Here is an 18,934-nt window from a genome sequence, read left to right on the forward strand (position 1 = left end):
TGAAGTCAGGCACTTAACCGACTGAGCCACTCAGGCACACGGGCCTTTTTTCTTACAGTTGTGTGGAAGCTCTTCCCACATTTTAAATTTTAATCTTTTGAAGGGGCACCTGGGTGGCTCAGTCGGTTAAGTGTCCAACTTCGGCTCAGGTCATGATCTCACAGTTAGTGCTGACAGCTCGGAGCCTGGAGCCTGCTTCAGATTCCGTGTCTCCTTCTCTCTCTGCCCCTCCCTCGCTCATGCTCTATCTCTCAAAAATAAACATTAAAAAAATTTTTTTTGTAATTTTAATCTTTTGTTTAAAACATTGCAATATGTTTTCCTGCTTGTAGCTTTTCTATATCCCTCATTTAGTATTATTTGTGTACAGAAGTTTTGAATTTCCATGTGTAAAACTTTTCCCTTACTGTTCTTAGTTAAAAGGCCTCCCTTTTCTCTCAGATTATATTTCCCTGTATTTTCTCCTAGTATTTCTCCAGTTTGTTTTTACATTTATCTCTGGAATTTATTTTTCAATACGTTAGAAAGTCAGGACCTAACTTTAACTTTTTCCCTAAATAGGTAATAATTGATAATTCATCCTTTTCTCCAAGGATTTCAAATATCATCTTTACTACAAACTAAATTCCTTTATATAATATGAGGCCATCTCTGTCTACAGCAATATCACACCATTTCAGTCATTATAATGTTTTAGTTTGCTTTATTTCTTTCCAATTTTTGTGTTCCTTTTAATTTTTTATACATTTTCTTTTCCAGTATTGAAAATAAATTTGAGAATCAACTTGTCAAGGTCCATAAAAAATGCAACTGGAGTTATTTAAATTGCCTTGACATTACCAATTAATGTTGGAAGGCTGGGAAACTTAATAATCTTTACAATACTAAAGCACTCTATCTGGGAACAAGGTATTTATCCAAGTCATATTTTAGGTCTTTCAGTCAGGTTTTATTGTTTTCCTCATATAAGTCTTGCATATTACTTTCTTATTTAGGAAATGTTTAGTTTTTCGTGCTATTGTTAATGGGCTCCTGTATTCCATTACTTTTTTTAATTGGCATATAGGAAAGACATTGATTTGTGTATGTTAATCTTATATTTTGCTTCTTTATTGAACTCTGTTTTTAGTACAAATAGTTACCCAGTTGATTCTTTTGGACTTTTGAAATTTCCCCTTATAAGGAAATGTTACTAAATGTTACTGTGACCTTAAGTGTGTGGTTTAAAAAGGTAAGATAAATGTGTTTTCAGCGCAAGAATGAGTCCATTATACCTAATAGAATGACAGATAACCATTAAAAAAATGCTTGTATATATAAGACCAGAAAGGATAAATAGCAACCATCCTATTTTATGGCACTAAGAGACATAGAATTGTGGGCTGTGTGGACCTTCAGTTTGACCCAAGATGAGTCCAACCTCTAATATATTTCAACTAATTTATTGTTTTAAAATTTACATATGGCAAATTCATGTGGGTTGGGTTTTGTTTGTTTGTTTGTTTGGGGTTTTTTTTGGTTTACTGTTCTATCAGTCTTACTGCATAGATTGTTATAACCACCACTACAAACAGGATACAGAACAACTCTAACACTCCTTCATCAGTCTCTCACTCCATCTCTAACCCTTAGAAACAATTGATCTGTTCATCATCCCTATAGTTTTATCTTTTCCAGAATGTCACATAAATGGAAATATACTGGCTTTTGAACCTGGCTTCTTTCACTTAGTATAATGCATTTCAGGTTCATCCATGTTGTTTATGTATTAATAGTTCATTCATTCTTACTGCTGAGTAGCATTCCCTTGTGTGGATACATCACACTGTTTATCCATTCAAATGTGAAAGAATATTTTGGGTTATTTTTAGTTTTGAGCAGTTATGAGTAATACAACTATGAACCTTCATGTACAAGTTTTTGTATGGACCTGTTTTCATTTTTCTAGACTAAGTATGTAGAAGCAGGATTTCTGGGTCATGTGGTTGGTGTTTAACTTTATATAATATAAACCTACCAAATTGATTCCCAGAATGACTGCTCCATTTTGCATTCTCACCAGCAATGTATGAGAGATCCAGTTGTTCTAGATCCTTACCTGCACTGGATATTGTCAGTATTTTTCATTTTCGCCATTCTAATAGGCATGTAATCGTTTCCCATTTGGTTTTAATTTTCATTTCCCCAAATGACTAATGAGTTCATTCGTGGTATTTGCTATCCATATGTCTTCTTTGGTGACGTATCTGTCCAAATCTTTTGCCTACTTTTTTTTTTAAATTGGGGTGTTTTTTTTTTCCATTTTAAGAGTTTTTTTATATATTCTAGGTAGAAGTTCTTTGTGAGATATATGATTAGTAAACTTTTTATCTGATCCATAGCTTGTCTTTTAATTCTCTTAATGTTTTTTGAGGAGAAGCTTTAAATTTTGACAAAGTTGGGGGCGCCTGGGTGGCTCTGTCGGTTGAGCGTCCGACTTCGGCTCAGGTCATGATCTCGCGGTCCATGAGTCGAGCCCCGCGGCAGGCTCTGTGCTGACCGCTCAGAGCCTGGAGCCTATTTCGGATTCTGTGTCTCCTTCTCTCTCTGACCCTCCCCCGTTCATGCTCTGTCTCTCTCTGTCTCAAAAATAAATAAACATAAAAAATTTTTTTTTTTAAATTTTTTTGACAAAGTTGGATTTATTAATTTGTTCTTTTATGGATCATGCTTTTGGTTTTATAGCCAAGAAATCTTTGCCCTACTCAAGGTCATGAAGATTTTCTCCTATATTTTCTTCTAAGAGTTTTATGGTTTTATATTTTACACTTAGGTCTTCCGTCCATTTTGAATTAATTTTGCGTATGGTGTCAGATATAGGTCAGTGTTCACTTTTTGTGTCTAGATGTCTACTTTTTCCAGGGCCATTGGTTAAAAAGACTGTCTTTTCTCCATTGAATTGCCCTTGTACTTTCCTTTTTTAAAATGATTAAATTTATTAAGGTCTATATCTGCAGTCTGTTCTGTCCCACTGATATAAGTGTCTTTTCTTTCACCAATAACACATGGTCTTCTCTTCTGTAGCTTGATGGTAGGTCTTAATAACATGTAATGTGTTCCTTCAACTTTGTTCTTGTTTTACAAAGTTGTTTTGGCTACTTTAGTTTATTAGCTTGTCTACATCTGCAAAGAATTCTGCTAGAATTTTAATTGGTATTGCATTAAGTCTTTATATCAGTTTAGGGAAAAGTGACATCTCAACCATGTTGAATCTTCCAGTCCATGAAAAGGATATGTCTCACCATTTATTTAGGTCTTCTCTAATTTCTTTCATTTGGATTTTTAAATTTTCAAAATATAGATCCTGCATATCCTACTATTATTATACCTATTATTTCATTTATGAAGAGCTGTTATAAATGGTACTGTTTTTAACTTTTGGATTCTAATTTTTTACTGCTGGTATATAGAAATGCAAGTTGATTTAAGAAAAGACATTTATTCAGTGTCAGACTATTACATTTAGCAATCAACAGCATGGGTGCAAAAAAAAAAAAAATCTACATTAAAACCCCTTGTTGGAATGCTTTATACTTTCCACAGAACAGAAACTAAAATAACCTATTATACAATTAGTTACAAATACAATCCTTGAGTTTTTTTGCCCATACACATGAGAATTGCCTAAAACATGTCTTCTTTGTAGCAGTTAGGCCCTGCCACCACAACTAAAGCCAACCCTGCTTGGCTGAGTTCACAAATCTTTTGTAACCTGTAGCTTCCCTGTCACTTCTCTGGCTCTCCTCTCCTGCTAAGTTTGGTCTTCTGGCAGTAATTAAAACCTTCTGCCACCACCATTGCTACCACTGCTGCTGGAACCACCATACCAACCTTAGTTTCATGGTTTGGCAAAGTTTTGGGCTCCACCACCTTAGGGGCCAGAGCTTTCAAAAATTTCCTCCTTTCATGGATCCAAAATTTGAAGTGTGATTGTTGTAATTGCCAAAATTATTAAAGCTTCCGCCATTTCCAAGTTGCTGCCATTGTTACCAAATCCATTATAGCCATCCCTACTTCCACCATATCCACCACCACCTTGACTGCCACAAAAGCTACCTCACCCACTGAAGTTTCTTCAATAACCAGAGTTGTCATTCCCACCAAGACCACCCCCATGACCACCAACAAAGTTTCCAGAACCACTTCGACCTTCACTAGCCATCTCTTGCTTAGAGATATCCTTACTTCACAGCTCTGGCCATTCACAGAATGGCTTTTTGAATAATAATCTTGTCTACAGAGTCATGGTCATCAAACGTTACAAAAGCAAAGCCTCTCTTTTGCCACTGCCTCAGTCAGTTATGATTTCAATCACTTCAATTTTCCCACACTGTTCAAAATAATCTCTTAGATGATGTTCTAATGCCACCAACAAAAATCTTTGTCACAGTTAAGTGGGCACCAGGTCTTCAAGAATCCTCTCTTGAGACCACCCTCTTTGGTTCCACAACTCTTCCACCCCACCTCCTCCATAGTGGCATATGTGACAAACCTAAGCCTCTGGAGTGTGAGGTGTTTGGATCTGTCATTACCACACAGTCTGTAAGCATTCTCCATTGCTCAAAATGCTCATTAGTTGTTTCAAAACTCAAACCTCCAAAGAAGAGCTCTTTGAACACAGATGTTCAAGCTCTTCAAGGCGCAGCTGTTCACAATGGCAGTGGGAGGGGAGACTTTTTTCTTTTTTTAAGTTTATTTATTTATTTTGAAAGACAGAGAAAGACAGAAAATTCCAAGCAGTGCCGGAGACCAGCTCCAGCAACCAGGGGTTCCCGAAGGAAGAACGGCGTCGGTGAAAATAAAATAAAACTAAAATAAAAAACTGGAAAATAAAAAACTGAAACTAAAATAAAACAGACACAGACAACAGCAGTGTGTTGAACTGGCCGATTTATTGCAGCAAACGTGGCATTATATATGCTAGTGATTTTCTTGCAACATACGTCATCTATGTTTTTCTAACATTACCCAATTTTAAAGTTGTTCCTTTGTATAATCACCCAACAATGAATAACATGATTGTTTTGTCATAACGTTCCCTCCTGCCCTTTGCTTATTGATTAATTTCTTTTATTGTTTTTATTATGTATCTATGTTTATTTATAATTTACAAAATATTTGCTTTGCTGTTTTCATGAAAGGCCATTTATCTCTCAACACCTCAAGTGGAACAGTTACAGGGACATGACCTCTTAGTTGTTTCCCTGAACCATTCATGGTTTTGAAGAACAAAAGTGTTCGCTTGGGTCCAAGGTGCCAGGAAGGGGGCCAAGAGGGCCTTAGAAACCCACACCTTATACATTCTCAGAGAGACAATGCACCTAGGAACCAATGAACGATTCTGTACTTTAACCGACTAGGTTCAATCATCATCTGGAATGCCTCCAGATTTGGCCACTGGGGGCCAAGTGGGCCCAGGGGTCAGAGTGACCTGTGTCCATAGATACACTCCTTAGTTACCAGAGTGGAGCTCTCGGATCCATGTGTCTCTCCTTCGTTGGCTGCCTTTGCTGGCTATCAGATGCTTAATTGACTGAGCCAACCAGGTGCCCCTGGACATAAGTTTTCCATTCTTTTGGGTAAATACCAAGGGTCATGATTGCTGCATGTATGGTTAGAGCATATATAGTTTGTGAGAAACCACCAAACTGTCTTCCAAAGTGGCTGTGCTGTTATGCATTCCCACCAGCAATGAATCAGAGTTCCTGTCACGCCACAGCCTTGTCAGCATTCGGTGTTGTCAGTGGTGTAGATTTTGGCCATTCTAATAGATGTGTGGCATTATCTCATTGTCAGTTTAATCTGCATTTACCTGATGACACATGATGTGGAACATCTTTCCATATGCTTCTTTGCCACCTATTCATCTTCTTTAGTGAGTCTTGTTCTTTTTTGGATGTCTTGGCCAAGATTTTAAAATCAGCCTCACACACATGTGCATGTGCACACGCACTCTCCTACATGTTGAGGTTTGATTGGCATTGCATTGAATTTGAAGACTAAGTTGCAGCGACCTGACACCTTTACAATATTGACTCCTACAACTCACCAACATGGTGTCTCATCCATCAATGTAGGTTTTTAACATTTTTTCCAATATTTTTCTCCACATTCTGCCTAGAGAACTTGCACATCTTTGGGGGTTTATCCCCAGGAATGTAATATTTTGATATGAGACAAATGGCATTTTTTAAATTTTCATTTCAAATTCTTTTAAAAGACTGTCTGCCGTGTAAAACAAGAAGGTTGTCAATGTATTGTAGGTTTCATAACATGTTGAAGTGAAATATATGACGATAATAACGAAATTCGGGGGAAATAAAATTATGAGCATACTGTTGTAATACTCTTATGTTGTGGAGCAATTAAAGAATAATTCAAGATAGACAGTAATAAATTAGGGATGCTTATTGTAATCATTAGAATAACCACTAAAAATGTAAAAAAAAATGATTTAAAAAGATAATAAAAGAGGAAAAATGAAGAACTAAAACATACTTTTTTTTTTTTAACTTGTTATTCTTTGAGAAAGAGAGAGAGCAAGCAGGGAAGGGGCAGTAAGAGGGTAGAAGAGAATCTTAAGCAGGCTCCATGCTCAGCACAGAGCTCAGCATGGGAATTCATTTCATTACCACGAGATCATGACCTGAGCCAAAATCAAGAGTCAGATGCTTAACCAGCTGGGCCACCCAGGCATCCCTAAGAACTAAAACACACTTGGTTAAGCGAAAGGAAAGGAGGAACAAACAAAGAAGAGATGTAAAATTTAAAAAATAAATCAGTTTTGGGTGCCTGGTGGCTCAGTCGGTTAAGCGTCTGACTTCGGCTCAGGTCATGATCTCATGGTTCGTGGGTTCGAGGCCCCTGTTGGGCTCTGTGCTGACAGCTCAGAGTCTGAAGCCAGTTTCAGATTCTGTGTCTCTTTCTCTCTCTGCCCCTCCCCCACTCACATTCTGTCTCTCTCCCTCTCTCAAAAATAAACAAACATTTAAAAAATAATAATAATAAATTAAAAATAAAAATAAATCAATTTCCAGTAACTGTATCAGTAATCACAATAAATTTAAAAGGACTAATTAGTCTTTAAAGTTTATTTATCTATTTGAGAGAGAGCACTTGTGTGAGCAGGGGACAGGCAGAGAGAGAGGGAGAGAGAGAATCACCAGCAGGCTCCTCACTGTCTGTGCAGACCCCGACACAGGACTTAATCTCAAGAACCATGTGATCATGACCTGAGTGGAAATCAAGAGTCACTTAACTGACTGAGTCATCCAGGCACCACAGCACTAATTACTCTTTAAAAAAAAAGACTGTCAGGGTGCTGGCTGGATCAGTTGGTAGAGCATGTGGCTCTTGATCTCAGGGCCATGAGTTCAAGCCCCACCTTGGGTGTAGAGCTTACTTATAATATAATAATAAATCTTAAAAAAAGAAAAGAAGATTGTCAGACTATTAAAAAAAAAAAAAAGACCCAACAATATCCTGCCTACAAAAAAACACACTTTAAATATAAGCAATTGATTTAAATATGAGTAACTGGAAATAAAATGAGAAAAAATATTCCATGCAAATAGAAACCACATGAAAATTGATATGGTTATATTAATAAATGTCAAAGTAAGTTTGAAGGAAGAAGTGAAAGAAAAAAGAAGGAAATTTATAACTAGAAGATACATTCCATAGAAAGAAGCCATAATCCTGAGTGTGTATGTACTTAGTAATATGACTTCAAAATTTATGAAGCAAATAATTAACAGAACTATATGGGAAAGACAAATTTAGAATTACACATGGAGATTTAACATACCTCCTTGATAATCAATACAGCAAGCAGACAAAACATCACTAAGGTTATAGGATATTTGAGCAACAATATCAAACAACTTAACCTAAGTCACAGTTGCGGAAGGTTACACAGTCTCTTCAAATGTATGTGAAACACTGAACACGATATAACATATGCTAAGCCATTAAACTAGTAATCAATTTCAAAGGATTAAAATCATACAAATTACATTCTTTAAAGGCAACAAAATTAAGTTGGAAATCATTAATGATAGAGTATCTAGAAAATCCCCAATTATTTGAAAATTAAGTCACTTCTAGGGGCACCTGGGTGGCTCAGTGGGCTGAGTGTCTGACTTTGACTCAAGTCATGATCTCGCGGTTCATGAGTTCAAGCCCTGCTTTGGGCTCACTGCTGTCATCACAGAGCCAGCTTGGGATCCTCTCCCCCTCTCTCTCTGTCCCTCCCCTACTGGCTCTCTCTCTCTCTCTCTCTCTCTCTCTCTCTCAAAACTAAATAAACATTAAAAACTTTTTAATAAAAACAAAGAAGATAATCCATTCATCAAAGATGAAATTACAGTGGAAATTAGAAAATAGTTGAAAGTAATAGTAATGAAAATACAACATATGAAAATTTGTGGGATGCAGATATAGTAGTTCTCAGATGGAGATTTGATTAAGTAAATATCTCTACAAGCTTAAGAAAGAGTGAATGCAGAATGAAAGAAATAATAAACATAAAATCAGAAATTAATGAAATAGAAAATAGATATAAAACAGAGATTATTAATGGAGCCAAAAGATGGTTCTTTAAAAAGATTAATAAAATTGACAAAATTGATCAAGGAAAAGGAAGAGTGAAAAAAACAGAAATACCTAATATTAGGAAAGGCAGGGACAACATCACTCTAGATGCCACACACTTTAAGAGAATAATATGGGGATGTCATGACTAATTTTATGCCAATAAGTTTGACAGACTAGATGAAATGGGCAACTTCCTAGAAAAACATAACTTACAGAAATTAGCACAAGAAGAGAGAAAATTGGAACAATCCCGTATCTTTCAATGAAATTAAATCCATAATTCAAAACATTCCAACAACAAAATGCTAGATCCAGATGGCTACACTGGTAAATGCTACCAAACGTTTAAGGAAAAAGATCAACAATGCTATACAAAATCTTTCAGACAGGCCAGCATAACCTTGATACCAAAACCTATCAGGGATATTACAAGGAAAAATAATTAGAGCAATATTCCTTTAGAATATAGACAGAAAAAAACTCAAAGTGAAAATTTAACAAATAAAATACAACGTTATATAAGAACTATACACATTATGGTTATGTGAGTTTATTCTAGAAAGACATAGGTGGCTTAACATTAAAAAAATCATTCAATATAATTTTAACAACAGGATCATCTTATCAGACACAGAAAAAGCATTTTATAAAATTCAACCCCCATTCATAATAAAAAGCCTTAGTTAACTAAGCATAGAGAGAAACTTCCTCAATTTGATAAGATTATTTACCTAAAATATACAAATCACATCACACTCAATGATAAAATAATGAATATTTCCCCCTAACAAGACAAGAATGTTTATTATCACCACTTCTATTCGATACTGTATTAGTGGTCCTAACCAGTGCAATAAGGACAGAAAAAAAATTTTTAATAAAAAATTGGAAAGAAAACAGTAGCATTTTATTCATAAATGACATGATTGTGTACATAGACTATACAAGAAATCTACAAAGTACTGGAAGTAATAGGTGAATTTAGCAAAGCCATGTGAAATAAAGTCAATATGCAAATATCAATTGTATTTCTTCATACTTGCAAGAAACAATTGGAAGATGAAAATGTAAAAACAATACCATTTACAATAGGATTTTAAAAATAAAATACACAGGACTAAATAAAGCATGCAAGATTCCACACTGAAAATTATGAAACAACATGGGGAAAAATCAAAGAAGACCTAATAATAGGAAAAAGAGTCTATTTTACAGATTAGAAGACTTATTTGTTAGGATGTCAGTTCTCCCCAGGTTGGTCTACACAATCAATGTAATCCTAATCAAAAGCCAGGAGACTTTTTTTGGTAGAAATTGATAGGTTAAATTTAAAATTTATGTGGAATTGAAAAAAACCTAGAAGAGTCAAAATCATATTTAAAATCAGCACAGGGGCGCCTGGGTGGCTCAGTCAGTCAAACATCCAACTCTTGATTTCAGCTCAGGTCATGATCTCACAGTTCATGAGTTCCAGCCCCACATTGGGCTCTGTGCAGACAGCACAGAGGCTGCTTGGGATTCTCTCTCTCTCCCTCTCTCTCTGCCCCTCCTCTTCTCATGCACTCTCTCTCTCTCAAAAATAAATAAACATTAAAAAATAAAATAAAATATGGGGCACCTGGGTGGCTCAGTTGGTTAAGTGTTTGACTTCAGCTCAGGTCATAATCTCATGGCTTGTGAGTTTGAGCCCCACATCGGGCTCTGTGTTGGCAGCTCAGAGCCTGGATCCTGTTTTGGATTCTCTCTCTCTCTCTCTCTCTCTCTCTCTGCCCCTCCCTTGCTCATGTTCTGTCTATGTCTCTCAAAAATAAATAGACATTTAAAAAAAAAATATATATATATATAATTAAATTAAATAAGTACAAAGATGGAAGATATATATAACTACTCTTCAAATTTTAGATTAAAGGTAAGTAATTAATACAATATGGTATAGGTTTAGGATAAACAAATAGATCAATGGAATAGAACAGAGTCCAGATATAGGTTCATACATATATGACCAATGACAAAGACACCAATACAATTTAAGGGGAAAGAAAATTCATAGAATAATACTGTTGGAAGAATGCAATATCCAGATGGAAAAAAAATTCACTTTGACCCTTACACTTATACCATTCATATTAATTTAAAATGCATCATAGGGGCATCTGGGTGGCTCAGATGGTTAGCATCCAACTCTTGATTTAGGCTCAGGTCATGATCTCAAGGTCATGAGATAGAGGCCCATGTCAGGCTCCATGCTGGGCGTGGAGCCTGCTTAAGATTCTCTCCCTCTCCCTCTGCCTCTACCGCTCTCAAAAAAGAAATAAAACAGATCATAGATCTAAATTTGAAATCTAAAATTATGAATCTTCTAGCTGGAAACACAAGACACTATATGAGCTTCGGATGTCAAAAATTTCTTAAATAGGAGTAAAAAGTACTAACTGTAAAAGAAAAACTGTTAAATAAATTTCATCAAAATTTAAAACTTCTGCTCATCAAAAGACACAAAGTGAAAAGTTATGTCACAGACTGGGAGAAAATATTTGAAATGTATAGTTATGTGAAGGGTTTGTAAGCAGACTGCAGTCTTTCAAATCAATAATAAGGCAACCCAGCTTTTAAATAATGACCAAAAGATTTTCACAAACACTTGGCAAAAAATATATATACTGGGGTCCCTGGGTGGCTCAGTCTGTTAAGCGTCCATCTTCGGCTCAGGTCATGATCTCAGAGTTCATGAATTCAAGCCCCGCATCGGGCTCTGTGCTGACATCTTGGAGCCTGGAGCCTGCTTGGGATTCTGTGTCTCCCTCTCTCTCTGCCCCTCCCCCACTCTCACTCTGTGTCTCTCTCTAAAAAATAAATAAATATTACAAATAAAAATACACACACACACACATACACACAAATGGCCAAAAAATTAAATGGAAAGAATTTCAACATCTTTAGTCATTAGGGAAATTAAAACACCATGAGATAGTATCACACACCCACATCAATGGTAATACTGCCAAGGGCTGAGAGGCTATGTAGCTACTGGAACTTTCATATACTGCTGGTAGGTGTGTATAATAGTACAACTTCTTTTGAAAATTTTTTTGCATTTTCAGCTAAAATTAAACATATACTGGGGCGCCTGAGTGGCTCTGTCGGTTAAGCGTCTGACTCTTGATTTCTGCTCAGGTCATAATCTCAAGGTTGTGAGATAGAGCCCAGCATCTGGCTGTGGGCTCAGCATGGAGCCTGCTTGAGTTTCTCTCTCTCTCCTTCTCCCCCTGCCCCTCCCCTGCTTGCACGCTCTCTCAAAAAAAAAAAAAAAATTTAAACATATGCCTACGTGATGACCTAGCAATTCCACTCGGGCACACGAGAAAAATGAGAACACATGTTCACACACACACAAACACACACGTGTACTCATGCACACACACAGAGACTTACAGAAAAATAAAAAGCCTTCTTCATAATACCAAAAAGTGAATTAATCCAAATGCTCATTAATAAGAGAATGAATAAACAAATTGTATATTCATAGAAAAAAAAAGAGCGAACTACAGTTACATACAAACCACTTGGATAAATCTTAAAAACATTAAGTTGTATAACAATACTGAGCACAAAGAGTACATACTGTATAATTCTATTTAAATAAAGTTCAAGAACAAATAAGACTCCTGGATGTTAACTGAACTTACTGTGATCATTTCACAATATATAAACATCAAGTCACTCTGCTGCATACCTGAAACTAATACATGTCAATTCTACCTCAATTTTTAAAAAGACTATGGTAATAGAAATAAGAATATCTCTTACATCTGGAGGTGGGTATTGGCTGGAAACATGCACAAGAAAATGCTCTATATGACACCTCTGTTCCACATCCGTTATCACATTCTATCTCTGAACCATACCCAGGATCCTCTACTTCTCCTGATCTCCACTGGTCCCACCCTAGTCCAAGTCTCAACTGTCTCTGATGTACATGCCAGAAAAAGGACCCTTCTGCCTGAGGAGTAAATGAGAGGACTCGTTAGGTAAGAATGGTGTTCTCTATGTGAATGAGTTGGAGCCATTACCACAAAACTTTCATTCCCTATTGATTCAGGATTTTAACTTAACCTGATTGTCTTTTGTGCTACTTTAAGATTTTTATGACTCTTCTGGAGCCTTAAGCATAGAATGTAACATTGTTTCTATGGGAAAATGCATTTTGATTTTCAACAATTGTTTAGAAAACTTTTTAGAACCCAATCATTCCCTCATTGGGGAGTTGTCCCTTGTTTGTTTTGTTTTGTTTTGTTTTGTTTTAATAGTTTTTTTTTTTTTATTCGAGAGAGAGAGTGAGCAGGGGAGAGGGACAGAGGGAGAGAGAGAGAATCCTAAGCAGACTCCAAACTCAGTGTGGAGCCTGATGCGGGGCTCCATCCCACAACCCTGGAATCAGGACCTGAGCCGAAATCAAAAGTCCGATGCCTGGGTAGCTCAGTTGGTTAAGCACTCAGCTCTTGATTTTGGGTCAGGTCATGATATCACAGTTCCTGGGATCAAGCTACGCATAGGGTTCCATGCTGACAGTGCAGATCCTACTTGGATTTTCCTTCCCTCCCTCTCTTTCTCTCTCTCTCTCTCTCTCTCTCTCTCTGCACCCCTCCCCCACTTTGTCTCTAAAAAAGAAAAAAGAGTTGGACACTCAACCAACTGAGCCACCCAAGTGCCCCATTAATAGTATTTTAAAATATCTTTAAATCTTTTAAATGGATTTATAGTCTGTGTTTCTAACCATCTTTGAAAATCACGAAGGGCAGGGTCTTCCATTGCTCGTTCTATAACAGTATGGCGTGCAGCCAGGAGCCATGGGAAGCACAGCATGGCTGCTTGCCCCACGTTTCATCTCAAGTAAGCTGATTCACAGAATGTGTCCTTCAGATTACGCTTGAACGAATCTCTGTATCCGCATCTTGTGCAAGGGTTTACCACATCTGAATTTATTTCTTAGAGCAGCTCTAACTGCCATAAGTTTAGTGGCTTGAAACAATACAAATTTATTCTCTTACATTTCTGGAGACCAGAAACCCAAAATGGTATCTTTGCGCCCCAAATCACAGTGTCTGTACAGCTGTGCTCCCTCCAGAGGTTCTAGGGGAGAATCCGTGTCCTTACTTTTTCCAGCTTCTAGAGTTGCATTCTGTGGTTCCTGGGCCCTTCCTCCGTCTTCAAAGTCAGCAGCATACCATCCGCCTTCAACCATCCACGTGGCCTTCTGTCTCAAAAATCAAACCTTCCTCACTTTCCCTTTTATGGGGACACCTCTGATTACATTAGCCTCCCTGGATAATCCAGGATAATCTCATGATCTGAAAGATCCTTACCTTAACCGCATCTGCAAAGTCTCTTTTGTCATATAAGGTAACATCCACAGGTTCTTTGGATTAGAACATGGACCTCTTTGGGACCATGTTTTCAGTCTACCACAATGCCTGTGCTTTATCTCCTCAGGTCCTTTCGGTATGATTTTTCCCTCCCTCTTCTGTGCCTAACAAAAAACCTAGCCCACAGCAGGCGTAGAATAGCTGCTGCTATGCTGTAAGTGACTCCTGTACTAGCCAGGGTTAATTGATGCAAGCGTTACTACCATAACAAATCTCCAAGTGTTAATTCAACAAATGTATATTTCTCACTCATGTCACAGTCCGGTGCTGATCAGGCAGCTTTCCTTGGAAGTTCTTCAAACAAGATCTAAGCTAAGCTCCTTCTTTTACGGCTGCCATCTTAAAAGAAGTGGCCTCCAAAGCGCAATATTTATTGAATGAATGTAAAATGCAGACTTAACAGAAAGAATTAGGACATGGGAGAACCTCTGACTAGAGGTAAGGCTATGTTGTTCAAAAGCCCCTCCTGGGTTAGACCTTTGCAGAAACTCCTCTGGACAATTCCACATGTATGCACACACACATGCATACATGCATGTACACACACTCCTTCAAAAGCCTCATATATATTACCTTGGAATTAGTCACTGTCATCTATCCTGTTATTTGTGTTACTGTTCTTTCCCAATAGCATGAGTAACTGGGTAGAACCTACCCGTATTTTAGTTTGTACGTATTGTTACAGCCCAGTGAAGAAATCCTCTCATTTGCAGACTGGCAGTTAGATGAAACAGAATTTGAGTCAAGGTTTAAAACATTTTACAAGTAATTTAAAAATAATACAAAACGTATTTTCCAAATTTAAAAGTAATTGGGTGGCTCAGTTGGCTAAGCATCCAACTCTCGGTTTTGGCTTAGGTCATGATCTCACAGTTTCCTGAGTTTGAGGCCTGTGTGGGGCTCTGTGCTGACAGAGCAGAGTCTGCTTAGGATTCTCCCTCTTCTCCCTCTTTCTGCCCCTCCTCCGCTCATGCTGTCTCTGTCTCTAAATAAATAAATAAACTAAAAAAATTGTTTTTAAATGTTTATTTATTTTTGAGAGAGAAAGAGCACAAGCAGGGGAGGAGCGGAGAAAGAGGGAGACACAGAATCTGAAGCAGGCTCCACGTTCTCAGCTGTCAGCACAGAGCCCAAGGCAGGGCTTGAACTCACAAACTATGAGATCATGACCTGAGCTGAAGTCGGACGCTTAACCACTTAACAAACTGAGCCATCCAGGTGCTCCTAAAAAAAAATTGTTTTTTGAGTAATTGACCTAATTATTTGTAATTGACTGCAAAACACTAAGTAGTAAAGAACTAAAGTAAAATTACATTTTAAAATATTAAGTTTTAAAAGTAATTCTTGCATTGTTCTGAAATTGTAAAAGTAAATCAATAAGGGAGAGATTAATATGCAGTTTGTAAAAGTATTCACTCTTTTCCTGAACCTAGGCATCTCTAGTACATTCAAAATTATCCAATTTATGAATAACTCATTTGTAAATTAAACTGTGTGGTTTGCATCCTTGCCTTTCCACTTACTGGGAAGATGAGGGTGATGATATGCTTGCCTCATGGGGTTGCTGAGAAATTACATGGGTTCATTCCCATCAGGCTTTTTGAAACACACAAGGTGAGTCCTTGAGAAATGATAATTATTGGTCCATGGAGGATGCTTTGGGGGAGGCCAGCAAGTCAAAACCCAGGGCTGACATTATTGACATCAAACCATCTTAAGCCAAGTTGACTGAGGGAGTAAGTAGAAGGTAAACAGATGGATGGCATCAGCCACTGCTTATCTCCAACAACCCCTCACATCTATCAGAGCAGACTCCTGGGTTGGACAGGCGCTGATTCTGACTTGGTGTGTGAAATCCTACATCCCTTACACTGGCCTCCTCTGCATGATTTTATATTTGAAAAAAATTGTTTTTAATTTGTTTTTTTAATGTTTATTTTTGACAGACAGAGAGACAAAGCATGAGCAGGGGAGAGGTAGAGAGGGAGAGAGAGACAGAATCCAAAGCAGCTCCAGGCTCCAAGCTGTCAGCACAGAGCTGGATGCACGTGCAGGAGGGGCTAGAACTCACTGGCCTGATCTGTAAGATCATGACCTGACCCAAAGTCAGATTCTTGACCACCGACTGAGCCACACAGGCGCCCCTCAAGTTCTATTTTCAAAGTGGATATTTATGTTTTTAATCACATATGTAACTGTGTGAGAGAAACCACTTTTAAAAAGTTTTTCTATTTTATTGAAATTCTGTTTATGTTTGGACTTCTCTGCTAAACTATAAGCTTCTCTAAGGAGGAAACAATCCCTTTCTCACTGAACCCCAGCAGCCAGCTCAGTGCACAGGTATTGTAAGTAAATTTCTACCACCAGCGGGGAACTAAAGAGCCACTCTGTGAGGTGAGAGTGGGGTGGGAGGGGGAAGGAGGGTGCTGGGGTCTGTTTTAACAGATCTCCTGAAAGGCGTTCTCCACTCAAGCCTTTAGAGCGTGACTTGCTTTGGGGTTGTCGCTGGTTTCCCTTCACCAGGAGGAGTTTGTCACTTTAAGGCAGATACCAGGAAGTTAAAAGTGGATGTGGAAGGGCGGGGAGGGATAGAGACACAGGGCCACTCTGTCTCCAGGGAGGGTAGTTGCGTGTCTGGGCGGCCACAGCTGAAAAATAAAGGTTGTAGGATTTTTTTCTGCCCAAAGCAGGGTTGGCCCACGTTATATTTTCGCTGCAGGAGGGAGTGGGTGCCGCTGAGTGGCTGGGCTTTGGCTGGAGGGAGGTGGAGAGGAATGGCTCCTCTCCATTGGCTGTTGCTGTTTGCACTCACTTTATATGTCTTTGATAACAGCTGAAGTGCAGAGTAGCCCCTGCATGACAGCTGAAAGATCGGCCAAGTGCTGCAAAAGACAGTGAGATGGGTTACCGCAGTGGGGCTCTCAGCTCTGGGTCTTGCAAACGCAGGGCTCCCATATCCCTTGCGCAGCCATTCCCTACAGCCAAAGGGAAGGCAGAATCTGGCTTCCCCCAAAGCACCTGTTGAGGCAGCATTTATTTGGATGCGGAGACCAAGGTCTCTCTTCCTCGAAATGTGTTAACTGATGTGTGCTTTCTGTCTTTTGTCCGTTTTTTGTTTTTGTTTTTTGTTGTTGTTGTTGTTGTTGTTGTTGTTGTTGTTTTTGGACAGGTTACATTGATCCAGCCTGGTGAAGACATCTGGAGACCATGACCAAGAAAAGAATTGCTGTGATTGGAGGAGGTGCAAGCGGGCTCTCTTCTATCAAGTGCTGCCTGGAAGAAGGCTTGGAACCAGTCTGTTTTGAAAGGACTCATGACATCGGAGGACTCTGGAGGTTCCAGGTAAGTCTCCTGGTTCTTTAATACTTGTAAACCTCTCTGCCACTAAGGGCCCCACAGGAGTGTTAGTCTGCAACCTCAGGAGCTCCCCAGGTGCAATCTGAAACTTGAGCACACAGAAAGACCCAAAAAAGTGGCAGGCCACTCCAGGTTGGTAGGTGGCAGGTTTAAATAAGCAAGGGACCTTAAATATGAGGCTTGTCCTGGGCAGCAGTAATACACGTAGATCTCTGCACCCACCACATGTTAAAAATTCATATAGAGGCGTCAACTGGCTTCCATCAGTACCATGCACATGGTCTCAAAACCACATCACTAGGAAGGCAAGCAGAATACACATCCCAAGAAGTCTCTGAGGGTCCAATTTCTGGGTCAACCTGTGGTCACATCCTCTCGATGACCTCCTCCCAACATGCCACTTCTCCTGACCAGCTTTTACGGGGGGGGGGGGGGAGTGTCACACAACCCCCTCTTCCATAGTGTCCCCTAAGCAGTCAGCAAGGGGTTTCAGTATCACGGAGGTGGTTCATTTGGTGTCTGTCTGCACTGGGGGGCAGATACCATAGGAACAGTGCGGTTACATGCAAAAGAAAACACAGATTAAGATAATGATTCTCAAAACAATTATTTTTTCCACCAAGAGCTGCATGATTCCAACAACTGATTTATTAAGTTCCCTAGCTTGGGGGTGGCTCCTTCAGGGATTCACTTGTGTTCTCATGTGATTTAGTAAAGGTGATACATTAGCAGACTCATCAGGTATGAACACACAGCATACCTGTTCGGATAATGGCACGGGTGCCTCCTTTTGAGACAAAAATAATGCCCGAAGCCATTCTATTTTGGAGGGCAATTCTTCTCACTAGAGATATTTCAGTATTCAGTAAGGACAAGTTTTGTTGGTTATCATTTAATATTTCCTGGATGAATTTAGTAAGGGCATCTATATGTGCTATAACATCCACCGAACCAATGGAGGAAACAAAGACAACAGCCACAGCCAAATAATCCATGTCAGTGAAAGACACGGTGTACCTACCTAGTCTTGAGAAGAGAGAAATTGGCAACTATTGTTACCATGGTGGTGGGGAGGGGGGCGATTCTCCCCTGTGCCAAGGGAAAACCCACAGTGCAGTGGTCCCACCACCCAGGTGGGAGCCATAGCCAAAGATTTGTACCACTGAGCCCCTTTGGGTGGCTGCCCAATAAATACCCAGGTGATGTGACCAGTCAGTGCCAAACCAGTCACTTTCCCTTAATATGACAGGATGATTACACAGTTCCCATGATGTCTGTCTCATATTCCTGTTACAGCTGGGTTGGTTCTGTTTAGAATAACTTTTCTCTTACTAATAAAGGGGTGCCCAGGTGTTCGAATGCCCATAAACTCATCCCAGATCTGGCTCAGTGGTGGTATTTCTAGAACCAATCCATTCAGCAGTTCAATAAATGTGTAGTTTAATTCATAGAAAAAGAAGACCCATGCCCAGTGTTATTGATCGTGTGTGCCATGGGCCAGGTTTCCAGATTAGTACTGG

The 18,934-nt window shown here is 38.8% G+C and overlaps 1 protein-coding gene across 1 annotated transcript in view; it reads left to right on the top strand.

Annotated features, from left to right (window-relative positions):
- Positions 1-16,628: 16,628 nt before the first annotated feature.
- FMO5 (flavin containing dimethylaniline monoxygenase 5) overlaps positions 16,629-18,934 on the top strand; it is a 34,845-nt gene continuing 32,539 nt past the window's right edge. The window contains exon 1 of the mRNA XM_049618367.1: positions 16,629-17,399. Coding sequence (XP_049474324.1) covers positions 17,265-17,399 — 135 coding nt within the window. The 5' untranslated portion in view covers positions 16,629-17,264. The remainder of the gene's footprint in view (positions 17,400-18,934) is intronic.

The sequence above is a fragment of the Panthera uncia genome, assembly GCF_023721935.1.
Source record: "Panthera uncia isolate 11264 chromosome C1 unlocalized genomic scaffold, Puncia_PCG_1.0 HiC_scaffold_4, whole genome shotgun sequence".
NCBI lineage: Eukaryota > Metazoa > Chordata > Mammalia > Carnivora > Felidae > Panthera > Panthera uncia.